General features: G+C 45.3%; 1 protein-coding gene across 1 annotated transcript in view; it reads left to right on the top strand.

Annotated features, from left to right (window-relative positions):
- The window catches only part of ARHGEF1 (Rho guanine nucleotide exchange factor 1), a 207,644-nt gene extending 192,120 nt beyond the window's left edge, over window positions 1-15,524 (top strand). Inside the window, exons 34-35 of the mRNA XM_033962587.1 lie at window positions 13,071-13,148; window positions 13,594-15,524. Coding sequence (XP_033818478.1) covers window positions 13,071-13,142 — 72 coding nt within the window. The 3' untranslated portion in view covers window positions 13,143-13,148; window positions 13,594-15,524. The remainder of the gene's footprint in view (window positions 1-13,070; window positions 13,149-13,593) is intronic.
- The last annotated feature ends 2,779 nt before the right edge of the window (window positions 15,525-18,303 follow it).

Raw genomic sequence — 18,303 nt, 5'->3', positions numbered from 1 at the left:
CTCTCTAGAACAAACAAACCAAAATCTGCAGACTTTGTACACGATGCAGGCAGACTTTATTGTGACAGGTGAATCTTAAATTAAAAACCTTTTACCAGGCAAGGGACCCAACACGGTCCGTGTTTCGAAACACGGACCGTGTTGGGTCCCTTGCCTGGTAAAAGGTTTTTAATTTAAGATTCACCTGTCACAATAAAGTCTGCCTGCATCGTGTACAAAGTCTGCAGATTTTGGTTTGTTTGTTCTGGATTGTTTTTTACTGCAGATAGTTGGACCTTTGGTTTTTTTCCTTTGTTTTGCTTTGTTGTCACGCCTCTCTCTATACAGCCTAGCATCCTTCTGGCAACAGCCACCGCCTTGTTACACTGTTTCTTTGCCTTTAGATCTTAAGACACCATCACTCCAAGGTCCCTCTCCCCATCCATGCACATCAGCCTCTCACTTCCCATCACATACGGCTCCTTCCAATTTCTAATCCCCCAATGCATTACTCTATACTTGTTTGAATTGAATTTTAGTTGCCAAATATTAGACCATTCCTCTAACTTTTGCATATCTTTTTTCATGTTTTCTACTCCCTCCTACTCTGTTACAAATCTTGATATCATCCGCAAAAAAGCAAACTTTTCCTTCTAACCCTTTGGCAATGTCACTCACAAACATATTGAACAGGATCGGCCCCAGCACCGATCCCTGAGGGACTTCAGTACTCACCTTTCCCTCCTCCAAGCAAATTCCATTAACCACCACCCTCTGGCGTCTTGTCCGTCAACCAGTTTCTATTCCAGTTCACCACTTTGATTCCTAACTTCAGCCCGTCAAGTTTGTTCAAGAGCCTTCTATGAGGAACCGTGTCAAAGGCTTTGCTGAAATCTAAGTAAATTACATCTAGCATATGCCCTTGATCCAATTCTTCGGTCACCCAATCAAAAAAATTCAATCAGATTCATTTGGCATGATTTACCTTTAATAAAACCATGTTGCCTTGGATCCTGTAACCTATTTGATTCTAGGAATTTCACAATCCTTTCTTTCAGTAACGCTTCCATTATTTTTCCAGTAACCGAAGTGAGACTTACTGGCCTGCTTGTCCTCAGAGAAAGTGAAGTTACATGTATCGGGTGTTCTCCGAGGACAGGAGAACAGGTCCTTACAACTGTTCTGCCTCCCCTAGGAGTTGAATTCTTTTCTAGCTATCAAGTTGCTGAGGGTGTTGGGCACATGCACAGTGAGGCTGTTGCCAAAAGCCTTTTAAAGTTTTAGAGCACTCCATAGCATCTGTACTGGGCTCTATCAGGATGACATCACTCAGATGTAAGGATGCCTATCATGCTGACCTTGGAAAACACCTGCTACAGGTAAGCAATTTCACCTTTTCTCCTTTTATTTTAAATTTCCAACTTAGTAGCTTCATTCCTAGTATTTTTGAAAAGGGTAAACAAGCAATTCACATCAACCCATTCAACTCCACTTAGTATTTTATAGACCTTTGTTATGTCTCCTCTTAGCTCTCTCTTCTCCGTGCTGAAGAGCCCTAGCTACTTTAGCCTTTCCAGATAGGAAGTCATCCCATCCCCTATATCATTTTTGTTGTTCTAACCACTAGTCTACTCTTTCATGCTGTTTCAAAATTCTGTTTCTCTTCTTTAGCATCTCTCCAAACCGGTGCAGTTCACTGATGGGTAATAGCTCACCATGACCAGCAGGTGGAGACTGAGACAAAACTTTGGCTGTAATACTAATAGCTGAGCTTCTCTCTAGTCTAGTAAAAGCGTTTATGAATAATATGGCTTCCCCATACCTTGATAAAGAAAAAGCGAAACGTGTTGGTTAAGCGGACATACCGATTGAAAGGCTGAAAAGTTAAGTTATTTATATTTAATGCTTTAAATCAGGGGTGCCCACACTTTTTTGACTCGCGAGCTACTTTTAAAATGACCAAGTCAAAATGATCTACCAACAATAAAATTTTAAAAAAACACAACGCACACTGGGTTTTTTTCAAAGAGGTCAAAACAGATGACTCTATGCACTGTCACCTCAGTAACAACCATACAAAAATAGACAAATACCCACTCCCTCCCTTTTTACTAAACCACAATAGCATTTTTTAGCGCAGGGAGCTGCGCTGAATGCCCAGCGCTGCTCTCGACGCTCATAGGCTCCCTGCACTAAAAAACCACTATTGCGGTTTAGTAAAAGGGGACCATATTGTAAAATATAGACAGCAGATATAAATTCAGACACATTTTGATCACTAAATTTAAAATAAAATCATTTTTCCTACCTTGTCTGGTGATTTCATGAGTCTCTGGTTGCACTTTCTTCTTCTGACTGTGCATCCAATCTTTCTTTCAGCCTGTATGCTTCCTCTCCTCCACACCTCATTCCCTCCCCCAACTTTTTCTTCCTCTCTCCCTGACCTTTCTTTCTTTCTCTCTTCATGCCCCCTTTCTTTTTTTCTGTTTCTCTTCTTTCCTTTTGTTTCCCTGCCTGCCCCCTTTCTTTCTTTCTCCCTGCCCTTCCCCAAGCCACTGCCACTGCCGCTGCCATCGGGGAACAGGACCCAAACGCCACCAATGGATAACAGGCCCCAAAGCCGACGCCACCCCATGCTCTCTCTGCTTTGGGCCGATCAATCTTCCTCTTCCCGACGTCAATTCTGCCGTCGGAGAGGAAGTTCCGCCCAGCCAGGCAGCGATTGGCTGGCCCGAACTTCCTCTCCAACGGCAGAATTGACATCGGGGAGAGGAAGATTGATCGGCCCGATAGATCGCCAAGGCAAAGTGAGTCCTGGATGATCGACTCACTTTGCCTTGGCGACCTACCGGTCAATCGCGATCAACCTATTGGGCACCACTGCTTTAAATTATTTAAATTATGAAATAAGTGAAAAAATGAAAACAATAAAATTTTATATATGTTAACTGCTCTTGCCATACAGGGAAGAATGAGGAACTAAACCCCAGCGAGTTATGCTACTCGGGGGATGGTCTGATATCCCACAGGCATCAGCATAAATTATCTGTAGCGTGACTATATTGTGTTCTCAGTCTCAGCAGGTGTGGTAAGCTGTGCCAGTTTTCCCTGAAAATGGTTAATATAGGCCTGTTGAAAATTGTTTAGTGGCCTTCTTGTCACTGTTTGGTGCCGGATTGAGCTTGGTGGTACTCTTCCGGGGTCCATCCATTCTTGGGGATATCGCATCCCTCCCCCCATTTCCTCCACCCCTCCAAAATTTTTTCTAGAGGTGCCTCAGCTGTAAGCCTTGCCACCGATACCAGCAAGGTATATCGCTTAGAGAGCCAGTGAAGTCTGTTCTGACAGGAAAAAAAAATCCTGAAACAGTGCTGGTCTGAAGGGAGCCTTCAGTTCATTTTTATTGCTAACCGGCACTTTTTTCCTTTAGCTAGGTCGCGTATTGCGCAATGAGCACTTTTAAAGGGAAAAAGTGCTCATTGTGCTCCAGATGCGAGGTCGATACAGCCGGCCTATGCTTGCAGTGTACTGGCCACCGCGAAGGGAAATCCTCATCGGCTTCAGTGCTGGCTTTCAGGGATCCCCTTCGTGAATGCCTTGCATGCCGGCAGCTGAAAGCGAGGAGGCCCGGGCTTCCCTCGCCACCCACACAGGGATTCCCTCAGCTGCCGACAGTCAGGGAAATAAGGTTTCTCTTACCACTGAGGCTGCTGGGGACTCCCTTACTGCTGCTGCTGGTTTGCCTGCTTTAGCTTCTGGGATGGTTCAGTCTTCTCGCTGCTACAGGCCTCGGGGGGGGGCATGTTTTTCGGCAGGCTTTGCTCTGATTTTGGTGGGAAGTGCCTCCATTTTGTCTGCAACTTCAGGTGACCTTCCCCCTGTATTGGAGAGACAGGGATAGGTTTCTGCTGGGTCCTCTGCTTTGGCAGTGAGTCCCATTGGGCCACCAGGGATTTTCCCCCCTGATTTTGTTTTTGCCTTATGTAAAGCTTATCTTCAGGCGGCAAGGGGTCCTGCTTCACCCCGGGGGGGAAGAGGTCCCTTTGCATCCACTCCAGTTTAGAGAGTTGCGCGGGGACAGAAATCCCACCTGTCCCCGTGAGGACTCCCACCCGTCCCAGCGAGGAATCCCTCCGTCCCCACCCGTCCCAGCGAGGAATCCCCTCCGTCCCCGCCCGTCCCCGCAAGGAATCCCCTACTTCCCCGCCCGTCCCTATAAACTTCAGAAATAGTTATTTCAATTAATTATGCTATTGAATTAAAGGCTCTGGTAGAAACCCATTTAAAAATAAGCAAAAAGACTTTATTAATTTGGAAATATTAATTGGGAAGAATATATACTTTGTAAATGGGTTTCAACCAGAGCCTCTAATGTTTATAAATTTTTATCAACACAACTAATATACTACTTTATCCTGAAGCAAAAAAAAAAAAAGAAATAGAATTTTTTTCCTACCTTTGTTGCCTGGTTTCTGCTTTCCTCATGTTCTCATTCAATTCCTTCCATCCACTATCTCTCTTCTCTCTGCGTCTTCCATTTGCTCTGTTACTGTGCCTCTCCATTTCTCCCCCCTTCCAAATTGGTCTGGCACCCATCTTCTTCCCTCCGCTCCCCCCATTGTCTGGCATCTCTGTCTTCTTCCCTGCCAGCGTCTTCTCCCCACTCTCTCTTCCCTATTTCCTTTCAGCGTCCTTCTCCCCTCCAATCTTCCCCATGTCCTGTCAGCATCCTTCTCCCCCCTCTGTCTTCCACATGTGCTTTCAGTGTCCTCCCCCCTGTCTTCCCCATGTTCTTTCAGTGTCCTTCTCCCCCCTCCCGTCCTCCCCATGTTTTTTCAGCGTCCTTCTCCCCCTCTGTCTTCCCCATGTCCTTTCAGCATCCTTCTCCCTCCTCTGTCTTCCCCATGTCCTTTCAGCGTCCTTCTCACCCCCTGTCTTCCCCATGTCCTTTCAGCGTCCTTCTCACCCCCTGTCTTCCCCAAGTCCTTTCAGCATCCTCCTCCCCCCTCTGTCTTCCCCATGTGCTTTCAGCGTCCTTCTCCCCCCTCTGTCTTCCCCATGTGCTTTCAGCGTCCTTCTCCCCCCGTCCTCCCCATGTCCTTTCAGCGTCCTTCTCCACCCCTTTGTCTTCCCCATGTCCTTTCAGCGTCCTTCTCCCCCTCTGTCTTCCCCATGTGCTTTCAGCGTCCTTCTCCCCCCCATCCTCCCCATGTCCTTTCAGCATCCTTCTCCACCCCTTTGTCTTCCCCAGTGCTTTCAGCATCCTTCTCCCCCCTCAGTTTTACCCATTTTCCTTAAGCGTCTTTTCTTCTCCACTCCACCTTTCCTCCCTTTCTCCCTCCCTGCTCCTTACCTTTGTGGCGCTTCCCCACCCGACCGACAACAGAACAGGCCCGGTCAGACAAACCTCCCTGCCCTGTAGCCGCGGATCTAAATTACCTTCTTACAGCAGCTGGAGTATTGAAGCTGTTGTAAGAAGGTAATTTAGATTCGCGGCTACAGGGCAGGGAGGTTTGTCGGCCGGGCCTGTGGTCAGTCGATCGAGGGAAGCACCACAAGGGTAAGGGGACCTGACCGGCTGTGCACACTCCCCCCCACCCATGGCTGCACCCGGGGCGGACCGCCCCCCGCTTTGGTACGCCACTGCCTTCTCCCTACCTGCCCTGCCGCACACAGCCGACCGGAAGTCTTCCCGATGTCAACGCTGACGTCGGAGGAAGGGAGGGCTTTGCTTAAGCCCTCCCTCCGACGTCAGCGCTGACATCGGTGAAGACTTCCGATTGGCTATGTGTGCTGCAGCAGGACAGGCAGAAAATGGAAGACGAGGCCTCGCAGCAGGGCAGGTAGGAAAGGCATTGAACCCCGCGGGATCCCCGAGAGCATGAGGGGCGTCCCCACAGGATCCCCGTGACCTGAAGGGGGAACCTGCGGGATTCCCGTCATCCCCGTTCCTGTGCAGCTCTCTACTCCAGTTCATCCCCCCTCAGCGCCGACTTTGTCCCTGTCTCCTCTCTCGTCCAAGCGGCCAAGGGTCTCTTGGGATGATGTTTTTTTCTATGGGGAGCAGTTTTCTCTTGATGAGGACCTAGACTCTTTAGAAGACCTCCAGGATCCTCTTGGGGGGATGGATGCCGCTGGTGATGGTTTTTCGGTTCTGTCAGCTGGCAAGGATGCGTCAGTGGTGCACTCTTTCAGTGGGAAGAGCTCCAGGAGCTGCTTATTCAAGTCTCCTCGGTGTTGCGTTTTGAGGAAGACACAAAGGAGCCCCCGTGTGTGGTGGACCCTCTGCTTTGTGTAATCCGCTCAGTATCTCACTCTTTTCCTATGCATAAGGATATTGTGCTTGTGCAGTGAAAAGCTCCAGAGGCGCCCTTACGTTTTGCACGCTCTATGGCTCACCTGTATCCCATCCCAGAGGGGATAGGAATACCTTGAAATCACCAGTGGTGGACGCTGTGGTCTTGGCCATCGTGAAGCAGCATACGTGCTCGTTGAGGGCAGCTCAGCCTTGAAGGACTCTGAAGAGCATATGTTAGAGTGCCTCCTTAAGTAAAATTTTGATATTGCTGCCCTTGTGGTCCACTCGACGATGTGTGATGGTCTGGTAGCTTGGGCTTGTTTTTGGTGGGATGAGCATGTCCTTGACCGTGAGTCTGATGACTGGTCCTTGGTGGAACAGGAAATAGCCAAAATTGAGATGGGTGCTTCTTATCTCTCTGATGCCATGTATGACTTGTTGCAGGCGTGAGTCAAGTCCATGGCTCTCGGGGTGGCCACTGGTCATACCTTGTGGCTTCGGGCTTGGTCGGTGGATGCAGCATCTAAGGCTAAGCTGACAAAATTTCCCTTTCGGAGTTCTTTTTTGTTTGACGAGGATTTGGGCAAGTTGGTTCGGACCCTAACGGACTCTAAGGTGCCCCGTCTTCCTGAAGACTGTGCCCGCCCGCTTGCGCAGGATGGCATTGCTCAGGTGTGTTTGCATGATTTCTGCAGATATCGCTCTGGTCAAGGGGTTGCTTCTTTTTCTGCCTCTGGGTCTCCCCAGGGCCGTGAGGACTTCCAGGCATGTCGGGATGTGGTGTTCAGTGAGCGTGTTCGGTGGCGGCCCTCCAGGGGGTCCCACCTATGATGGGTATTGCTTTGGTATGTCCCATCAGTGAACTGTACCGTTCTGGAGAGATGCTAAAGAAGGAGAAATTAGGTTATTAGCTGCTAATTTTTTCTTTTAGACTCTCCAAACCGGTTCAGTCCCCACCCTGTCTGTCTCTCTGTTGTTCTTATGGGATTCGTGTGAAGATTGTGGTTTTTCTGCGGGTCGGGGAAATCAAAAGAACAGAGGCTTTGGCTCAGATGGCATAACCGGTGAGCTGTGGGGACATTTTGCTGAAAGGGCTTCTTCTATGCAATTTCCAGCAGTATTGCTCTATGTTAGTTGGTACTCCTGTTAAGAATGTTGTTACTGTTATAATTAGCACTTCTTAGTTCTGCTTGGCTATTTGACAGACTGGTTAGACTAGAGCAGGGGTGCCCAAAAGGTCGATCGTGATCGACCAATAGATTGCATGAGCAACACGAGTCGATCGCAGAGCCCATTCCAGGCTCTGCGATATTCACGTAGCCTTTGCGTTCTCCCTGCTTCCCCGACACCGCAAAAGCCAGGCGCATACAGCCACTGCACAAGCGCCAGGCCCACAAGCCTCCTCCCTGTCGGAGAGGAAGTTCCAGGCCAGCCAATTGCTGCTTGGCTGGCCCAGAACTTCTTCTCCGATGTCAGAATTAATGTTGGGGGAGGAGGCTTGTGGGCCCGGCGCTTGTGCAGTGGCTATACGCACCTGGCTTTTGCTGCATCGGGAAAGCAGGGAGAAATCGGTGGCGGTGGCTGGGGGAGGGGGCAGGCGATGGTGGCCTGAGGACGCAAGGAGAGAGGAAGAAAGACGGTGGCATGGGGGGGCAGGAAGAGAGAAAGAAAGACACAGAGCTTCAAGTTTCCTGGAACTAAACAGCCTGTTGTTCCTCCAATGACCAACTAACAGTGTTGCCTTCTCTGAAGAAAGACAAGGGAGAAACACACAGACAGAAAGAAAGAAAGGGGGGCAGGGAGAGAGAAAGACAGAAAAAAAGAAGGGGGCAGAGAGAGAGAGAGGGAGAAAAAGAAAGGGGAGGGGAGGTAGAGAGAGAGGAAGAAAAAGGACTCATGGAGGGACAGAGAAAGATATTGGTTGGGGAATGGAATGAGGTCTGGAGGAGAGGAAGCATGCAGGAGGCAGAAAGAAGGGAAAAAATATTGAATGCACAGTCAGTAGGAAGTGCAACCATAGACTCGTGAAATCATCAGACAACAAAGGTAGGAAAAATGATTTTATTTTCAATTTAGTGATCAAAATGTGTTTGTTTTGAGAATTTATATCTACTATCTATATTTTGCACTATGGCTGCCTTTTACTAAACCGCAATAGTGGTTTTTAGTGCAGGGAGCCTATGAGCGTCGGGAGCAGCACAGGGCATTCAGCGCAGCTCCCTGCACTAAAACCCACTATCACAGTTTAGTAACAGGGGAGGGGTATATTTATCTATTTTTGGATAGTTATTACTGAGGTGACTTTGCATATTTTAAAGTCATCTGCCTTGTCAAGTTTCAAGTTTTATTTATATTTGATTAATCGCTTAATTAAAATTGTTTCTAAGCGAATTACAATATATAAAAGTAACATATAATTAAACATAATATTAAAATAAGAAATAACATACAAGATATAAAACTAGTAATTTATACAATGAATACAATTTAAAAAAAAAAAGGATTTACATAATAAGTATATATGATGGGCTAATAATTTATACAATGATGAAAAAAATATAAACATAAAAAAGGAAGAATTAGGAAAAAAGCGTACAGTGTGCTTTGTGTTTTTTAAAATTTTATTGTTGGTAACATAGAAAATGACTTCAGTAAAGGGCCACGGCCCATCAAGTCTGCCCACTCTAATGACCCACCCCCTAACTTCCTCCATGAAGAGATCCCACATGCCTATCCCATTTTTTCTTAAAATCTGGCACGCTGCTGGCCTCAATTACCTGTAGTGGAAGATCATTTTAGTGATCAACCACCCTTTAGGTAAAGAAGTACTTCCTGGTGTCACCATGAAATTTCCCACCCCTGATTTTCAACGGATGCCCTCTTGTTTCCGTGGGTTCTATAAGAGAAAAGATATCTTCTTCCACCTCGATATGGCCCGTGACATATTTGAACGTCTCAATCATGTCTCCCCTCTCTGCGTTCCTCGAGTGAGTGTAGCTGCAACTTACCCAGTCGTTCCTCATACGGAAGATCCTTGAGTCCTGAGACCATCCTGGTGGCCATTCGCTGAACCGACTCAACTCTCAGCACATCTTTTTGGTAATGTGGCCTCCAGAATTGGACACAATATTCCAGATGAGGTCTCACCATGGATCTGTACAACGGCATTATGACTTCGGGCTTTCGGCTGACGAAACTTCTACGGATACAACCCATGATTTGTCTAGCCTTGGATGAAGCTTTCTCCACTTGATGGGAAGCCTTCATGTCTTCACTAATGATCACTCCCAAGTCTCGTTCTGCTGCAGTCCTTGCTAAGGTCTCACCATTTAGGGTGTAAGTTCTGCATGGATTTCTGCTGCCAAGGTGCATGACCTTACATTTTTTGGCATTGAAACTTAGTTGCCAAGTTTTTGACCAATGTTCCAGTAAGAGTAGGTCCTGCGTCATACTGTCGGGCACTGTGCTTTTGCCTACTATGTTGCATAGTTTGGTGTCATCGGCGAATAATGTAATTTTACCTCGAAGCCCCTCAGCCAAGTCTCTTACGAAGATGTTAAATAGGATTGGACTCAAGTCTGAGCCTTGTGGCACTCTACTAATCACCTCTGACGTTTCGGAGAGGGTACGTTCATCACCACCCTCTGAAGTCTACTTCCAAGCCAGTCCTTAACCCATGCAGTTAATGTTTCACCTAATCCCATCGAACTCATCTTGCTCAATAACCTGAGGTGTGGGACGCTATCAAACGCTTTACTGAAGTCCAAGTACACGACGTCCAGGGACTCCCCCATATCCAGCTTTCTTGTTACCCAGTCAAAGAAGCTGATTAGATTTGATTTGCAGGACCTTCCCTTTGTAAATCCATGTTGGTGGGGATCTCTTAGATTTTCCTCGTTCAGGATCATATCCAATTTGTGTTTGATTAGCGTTTCCATGAGTTTACTCTCTATCGATGTGAGACTCACCGTAATTTGCAGCCTCCGTCCTGCATCCCTTTTTGTGGAGTGGAATGACGTTAGCTGTTTTCCAGTTCAACGGGACTCTTCCTGTACTCAGAGAAAGATTGAAGAGCGCGGATAACGGTTCCGCCAGGACGTCACTCAACTCCCTAAGCACCCTGAGGTGTAGTTTGTCTCGTCCCATGGCTTTGTTCACTTTGAGTCTTGATAGCTCATAGTAGACACTGCTGGGCATAAACTCAATTTTTCGAAATGGGTCTTCCGAGCTTACCTTGTCTGCAACTGTGGGCCGGATCCCGGCGCCTCACAGATGAAGACTGAGCAGAAGTATTCATTTAATAGTTTGACTTTATCGGAGTCCGATTCTACATAATTCCCGTCTGGTTTCCTAAGGCGTACTATCCCATCTGTGTTTCTTTTTCGCCCTTCTTAATGTTCTTTGCTAGATTCTCTTCAATTCGGAGTTTGGCCTCTTTGACTGCTATTTTGACAGCCTTAGACTTGGCCAGATAGTCTTCCTTAGTCTCCCGTTTTCCTGATTGTTTGCAGGAGATAAATGCTCTTTTCTTCTTTTTTATGAGGTCTGAGATCTCCGCAGAGAACCACTGAGGTTTATTGTTTATTCGCTGTTTACTTACTATTTTTATATAGCTGTTGGTTACTTTTTGTAGGGTTGATTTCTGAGTTGACCACATTACCTCTACATTATCTGTTTCGACTTGGTTTTGCAGCGCTCGGTGGACGAAATCTCCCATGCTTTTGAAGTTAGTGCCCTTAAAGTTGAGGACCTTTGTTGATGTGTTTGATCTAGTTAAACTTTTCCTGAGGTTGAACCATACCATGTTGTGGTCACTGGAGGCCAACGTATCGCCTACCGAAACCTCTGTGACACTTTCTCCATTGGTGAGTATCAGGTCCAGTATCGCCTGATCCCTAGTGGGCTCTAATACCATTTGTTTGAGTCATGCTCCCTTTATGGAGGTTAATAGCCTTCTGCTGCCACTGGTCGTAGCGGAAAGTTTGTTCCAATCTGCATCAGGCATATTGAAGTCCCCTAACAATACTGTGTCTCCACGCAAAGTGATGTTCTCTATGTCTTCGATTAATTCTATATCCATGTCTTCCTGTTGTATTGGAGGTCTGTATACTACATCAAGATACAGGCATTTGTCATTCCCCCTGGCCAAGTTCACATAGAGGGATTCCCTGGTGTACTTGACATCTGCGATTCTGGTAACTTTGATGTCCTCTTTAGTGTATAGTGCTATCCCTCCTCCTAATTTGCCCTCTCTGTCTCGACGAAGTAAGTTGTATCCCGGTATAACCATATCCCAACCATGGGAGTCCATGAACTAAGTCTTGGATATCACCACCACATCTAGGTCGGCGTTCCTCATTTCCGTCTCCAATTCCAGAATTTTATTGCCTAAACTGTGGGCATTAACATACATAGCCCTCCATACCTTATGTTTGCTAGGTCTCTGGAGATTTTCCCGCCTGAGTTAGTTTGACTCCTATAGTACTGTTTGCAATGTGTTTACATTTTGACTTGGTCATTTTAAAAGTAGCTCGCAAACCAAAAAAGTGTGGGCACCCTTGGACTAGAGGGAAGCACAGCTATTAGTATTGCAACCAAAGTTTTGTCTCAGTCTCCACCTGCTGGTCATGGTGAGCTATTACCCATCAATGAACTGTACTGGTCTGGAGAGTCTAAAACAGTGGTTCCCAACAGGGGTGCTACCGCACAACAGTGGGCACTGAGAAGTCTAAGGGAGGCATTTTGTGTCCAAGTCATATTGAGGGGGTGTTGAGGACCAGCAGCCACCCCCTTGAGCAATTGGAAAATCCATTGGTCACAGATAATAATAATAATAATAATAACTTTATTTCTTCTATACCGCCATAATCTTACGACTTCTAAGTGGTTCACAGTGAAGAGAGCTGGACAGTCAGCGAATTACAGAATACAAATGGCGAGGATGATACAGTACAGTCAGTGAATTACAGATTACAATTAGTAAAATACAATACGATACAATACAGTTTGTACAGTACACGTATTTCTCAAGTTATCAGCATGGAGTTAATCGTTTAGAACTGGTAACTGATTAGGAGATAAATCTGTTGAATAGTGCTGTCTTAATTTCTTTCCGAAATGCGATGTAGGTCAGCCTAGCTCTGTTGATGTGGTTGCCCAGCCAGCACTGTCATCTTTATTTTGATTCTTCAACTTTTTGCCGCCATGTGTCAGACACTTCAACATTATTATAAATGGATGAAAAGTTGTGTATCAATTCTTACAAAAAAAACCCAAACAACCCATCCAGGAATCTCTTCCCTTCGCCTAGCCATCTCTCTCCCTTCCTTTCACCTTTCGCAGACGCTCTTCATAGTTTTCTCTTTCTGAGGTGTCCGGACAGGGCAACGTTCTCACCAAGTCCCACACAACTGCCCCAAAGCTTCTTTTCTGACACAAGCCGCCCAGGTGGAAACAGGAAGTGTGTCAGAGGAGAAACTTTAGGGCAGTCATGCGGGACTTGGTGAGAACGTTGCCGTGTCCAGACACCCCAGAAAGAGAAAATTATGAAGAGCGCCCGTGAAGATGAGGGGAAGGGAGGAAGGTGGTTATCTTCTAATAAAATAATTTTAAAAATGTGTCCTTGTTTTTCAATATATAGTATGTATACTATAGTTTACCCAAGGGGGGGGGCACTATCGAATCATTCACTGAAAAAGTAGGCTCTGATTTTAAAAAAAGGTTGGGAATCTGTGATCTAAAAGAGAGAAAATTAGCAGATAAGAACCTAATTTTTCCTTTCTTTGCCTTGCAGGTGACTGAAGAAGACTACTACCACCTGCAAAAAGTGATATCAATGTTCACTTCGCAGCAGAGTTTCATATGAGTGCAGGTAAGTAATAGAGGGCAAGAAGGCAGGAAGGAAAACTGGTGGAAACTAGTTGTGATGAATTGAAGGAGAGCCAAGGAGCAGTTTAGAATATGGAAGACCCAAAAATTGATAAGGCAGGAGAGAGGGAGATCTGGTGAATAATTGCCTACCCCTGATGTAGATGATGGGAGACCCAAGGTCTAGCTAAAGTGGAGACAGGATACCCAGAATGATTGTGGTGTGTGGGACACACAAGTGATTGACTGAGGAGAAGGGAAAGAGACCAGAGATTAAGGGCTGACCTAAGAGAGAGATTGGAGAGTAGATCAGTAACCAGTAGAGGAGGAAAGCCAAACAGGACATTGCAGAACATGGAGAATAATGAACAAGTCAGCAGCAGATTGGGTCTTGTAATTTAGGTGAGTTTGTAGTTCAGATGTTCTCTCACACTCTGTGCTCTCTGCAGGTTCATCCCGCTGGAGGAGTGGAGGAGAATGGCTGCAGGACCCTGTGCTAGGATTACAGAGGCACTTATAGGGGCGCCACATGGTCCCTGACGCTCTCCTGTTCCCGCTTCTGAAGACTTTTTGCTAGGCCCTGGACTTATGTATATAACAGACACTTATATATAGAAAGAGAGCTCTGTACTTTGAGACGGAGAAAGCATATGGTATTATAAGAGGTGGAATTGGTGGCAAAATAACCTCAGGACTGTTTGAGAGGGGTGTGTCTTGATACTTCCTAGGAATGGGTGCTTATGTGGGTCTAAGCGCTCATCTTGTGGGAAGTGTGGATCTGGACACCAGTCCTCATACAGTAAAATGGGAGGCACAGCCTGCCCTGCACCAGCTACCACAGCATGGTTAGTATCAAACCAGCAATAATGGACATGTTGCCAAAGTGCCTTAGTGCTTTTTTATACTATTTGACAATTTGTTATATAAAGCGCACACGCATGGATGTATATATAAATATAGACATGCACGTGCGTGTGTGTGTTATCCTGGAGATGTTTTTATATATTATATAGATATATATACATATATATATATTTGGAATTGTAGCTGTATAGAAGAGAGTCAGGAAAATCATGTTTTGGAGATACTATGGATTATAATATAGAGTGGTTATGTACTCACTCTCTCCAGAGATGTATAAGACAAGGAACCCATCACTGGGTTTTTTAGCAGGCCAAAGATCTGCGACTGATGGATGGGGGAGTAGGAGATGAATGCTGACTTGGAAAAATTGTAGGTTGTTTTTGTTTTTTTGTCTTCATCCAGAGCCTATGTAAAAATCACCCTGCTACTCCTGTTGGTCTCCTGGTTCCCCCCTCCCACCAGCACAGGCCACTACAGCTGGCTGGGAGTTCCAGTAGCATTAGTTCAACTGGGAGGGGCATGACAGCCTGGAAGGCAGCAGGGGCCATCTGCTGGAGAGAAGCCAGGCTCCCAGCAGAGTGCTTAAAGTGTTAATGCTGTTATACCTGTGACATACATTCCTAAAAGCCATCTCATAATGTATTCTGTTTGGCTGAAAACTGATCCCTTCATGTAATTATCTATGTGTATGGATGGTCCTGTACAGCTGCTTACTCACCATTACCTTAGATGGCTGGTCAAATAACCCTTTCAGTATTAGCATTTTCACATGTTCTACTATGGCAGAGTGAACATAGCTGGTGAAACTGTGTTCTCTTTGCTCAAGATATTAAAAAATGCCCGGCAAAATCTGAGTAACACAGGCTGAAATGTCCCCCCCCTACCCCCAACAGTAGCACAAGGATTTGAAAAAAACACACTGAAGCTTTGCATGCAACTTTTACATAACTTGGCCACGTCTAGGGCTCATTTTTCAAGTAGTATGTTGCATTCCACATTGTCATAACCACATCAGCATGCTCAACACCAAGCCTTCTTATGTTAACTATGTAGTGTTCTTTTTTTTCCCCCAGATGTTTCCCTTGCCACTGGTTGTGTTACCTAGATGTGTAATATACTGTGTGCCTGGTTTCGGGAAAAGTTTCCAAGTTGCTTTTTGATTTGTGTATTTTATTTCAGAACACCCTGGGGACCAATTTTTTTTTTTTTAAAAAAAGAAAAAAGACAAATCAATTTCATTAATGAATTGTATAATATAAATATTTGCCTATTTTGTCTGAAAAACCAAGTTAAAGGTTCCCTGGGAATTTTCTCTCTCTTTTAAGATTAATGTAACTGCTTTACTGCCTTAAGTAACAATGGTTATTTAACATTATCCCCAATATATATATATGTTTATATATTTGCGCTTTGTGCAAGGGTGGGTCGAGAAGCAGTGAAAGCTGAGATATCCAGTCAGCATGAGGATAGGTACTGCAATGGGAATTTTAAAATAAAACAAAACAAAATTAGCATACTCCGTTTGTTATATCCAATCTTGGTTTCCTTAACTTGCTGCTGCTACCTCACTTCCTCTAAGGGGGGTGGGAGGTGAGGTATAAATTACCACTTGCTGAATTCACACTTCTGCCAGGAATCTTCATTACCTAAATATCATTGTGCTGATGTTGAACATTAAACAAAACTAGGGGAGTCACCTCCATAGGTCAATAACAGGCAAACAAACAGTAGAGATGTCCAGAAACGCAGATGTGCTTGGTAATTAAAACAATCTTGCTTTATTAATACGATGATTCGACACACACGTGTTTCAGCCCAAATGGCCTGCCTCAGGAGTCTTTCCAGTCTGCTAAATCATCTTGAATAAAATCATACTTGATGCCGGTACATATTTGTGCTCATGGCTCTGCAGAAAATGGCTAGCCACCCCAGGCTTCCTCTTTATGCATTAATGACCTTGCTTCTGGTTGTGACCCGAACCCTCTAGTGTTCTCTGGATAGGTTCTTGGCTAGCTTTCTCACTCCAGTCCTCCCCAGGGCTTGCATGCAGCCACAGCTAGGAAAAGTCTCTCTTTCAGGGGTAGTCCCCTGAGAGAGAGGATCCTGAAGGAGAGACATCTTCCTTTAATTACCAAGTACACCTGTGTTTCTGGACATATTGAACATTAGCTATGCCAAATTCTTGTGGTACTCCAGGATCTGCTGGGAAAGCTTGCTGAGCTATAAGAGAAGATATTGTGAAGACTAGCAGAAGGGGAGGGGTGTCATGGATTTGATATACACTTCTCCCTCCTTATTTGCAGTTTCAGCATTCGCGGTTTCGATTATTCACGGTTTTTAGCTTGCTGGCTCCTCTCCCAAATTACGTCAGCTTGCATAGAGAAATCGCTGATTCCCAGCACTTTGTTCACTATGTTTTGCCTCTCCTTCAGAAACAGGCCAGGTCTCCCACCATGTTATTCGCGGTTTCACCATATTCATGATGGTTTTTAATAGTAAACAGCAAATAACATAAAAAAGTTATTTGCGGTTTTTCTGTATTTGTGATTCTGTTAATCCCCTATCACAGCGAATACGGAGGGAGAAGTGTACCATGTTTTTACTATATAACCAAAGCAATTTACATTTATTCTGTACAGGTACATTCTCTGTTCCTAGTGGGCTCACAATCTTACGTTTTTGTAACTAGGGCAAGGGAGAGTTGGGTGACTTGTCATAAAGAGCCATGGTGGGAATTGAATCTAGGTTCGTAGCCCACTGCCCTAATCATTAAGCCACTTGATTCCCCCTGGGCCAGGTTGTGACCTCAAATCTGCAAGCTGGGAATAACACTGCCTGTTTCTGCTGGAAGCATACATTGGTTGATATCCACACGATCTTGGAATTAACTTTTAAAACCATATAGCCTACATTCCTGGAGTTGGTGATAGATTTTTCCTCCTATAGTCATTAAGCATTTTCTTTTTCAAAGTTTAAAACAGCTGTCAAACCTTCATATTCTGTGTTGGCTCTGGTGCCAAGAGGTGATGCTGCTTGCCTGCCTTTTTCTTTACCTCTGTTCTTTTTAACTACTTGTCCTTAGTTTTACTTCTAGCTAGCTGACTTCTTTTTGTTTAAATCATCTTGAGTATTGTGTAAGTTCTGGTCATCGTATCTCAAAAAGATGTGGAGGGGCATTTTCAAGATGACTTCCAAATCTGAGTTTGGACATTTTGTGGAATATGCACAAAAATCTAGTACCAAACATGGCCATTTTCAAAACTGCAAAACGTCCCTTTTTTTAAAAAAAAAAATAACCATTTTCAGATGTGTGTTTATCTTTTTGAACCATTTTCGGAAAAAATATGTCCAAAAGAAAAATGCACAAAACAAGCTACTGGGATATAGGAGGGGCTAGCATTTGTAGTAGACTGGCCACACAGAGATCCCAGCAGAGCAGTGGAGCACCTCAGGGAGAACTGCAGTGAAACGTCACATAAAAGGTCCCAGGTACCTCACTATAACATAGAAACATAGAAGATGGCGGCAGAAAAGGGCTACAGCCCATCAAGTCTGCCCACTCTGCTGAAGTTAGGACCCAAAGTGGTGAACTGGGTCAGAAACTGGCTGTCGGACAGACGCCAGATGGTGGTGGTTAATGGAAGTCGCTCGAAGGAAGGAAAGGTGACTAGTGGAGTCCCTCAGGGTTCAGTGCTGGGGCCAATCCTGTTCAATATGTATGTGAGTGACATTGCTGAAGGGTTAGAAGGAAAAGTGTGCCTTTTTGCAGATGATACCAAGATTTGTAACAGAGTAGACACCGAAGAGGGAGTGGAAAATATGAAAAAGGATCTGCAAAAGTTAGAGGAATGGTCTAATGCCTGGCAACTAAAATTCAATGCAAAGAAATGCAGAGTAATGCATTTGGGGATTAATAATAGGAAGGAACCGTATATGCTGGGAGGAGAGAAGCTGATATGCACGGACGGGGAGAGGGACCTTGGGGTGATAGTGTCCGAAGATCTAAAGGCGAAAAAACAGTGTGACAAGGCAGTGGCTGCTGCCAGAAGGATGCTGGGCTGTATAAAGAGAGGCGTAGTCAGTAGAAGGAAGAAGGTGTTGATGCCCCTGTACAGGTCATTGGTGAGGCCCCACTTGGAGTATTGTGTTCAGTTTTGGAGACTGTATCTGGCGAAAGACGTAAGAAGACTTGAGGCGGTCCAGAGGAGGGCGACGAAAATGATAGGAGGCTTGCGCCAGAAGACGTATGAGGAGAGACTGGAAGCCCTGAATATGTATACCCTAGAGGAAAGGAG

Source organism: Geotrypetes seraphini, chromosome 11 (assembly GCF_902459505.1).
Source record: "Geotrypetes seraphini chromosome 11, aGeoSer1.1, whole genome shotgun sequence".
In the NCBI taxonomy this organism is placed as follows: Eukaryota; Metazoa; Chordata; class Amphibia; order Gymnophiona; family Dermophiidae; genus Geotrypetes; species Geotrypetes seraphini.
The sequence above is the reverse complement of the archived record's forward strand: the minus strand, read 5'-3'. Positions and strand labels throughout refer to the sequence as shown.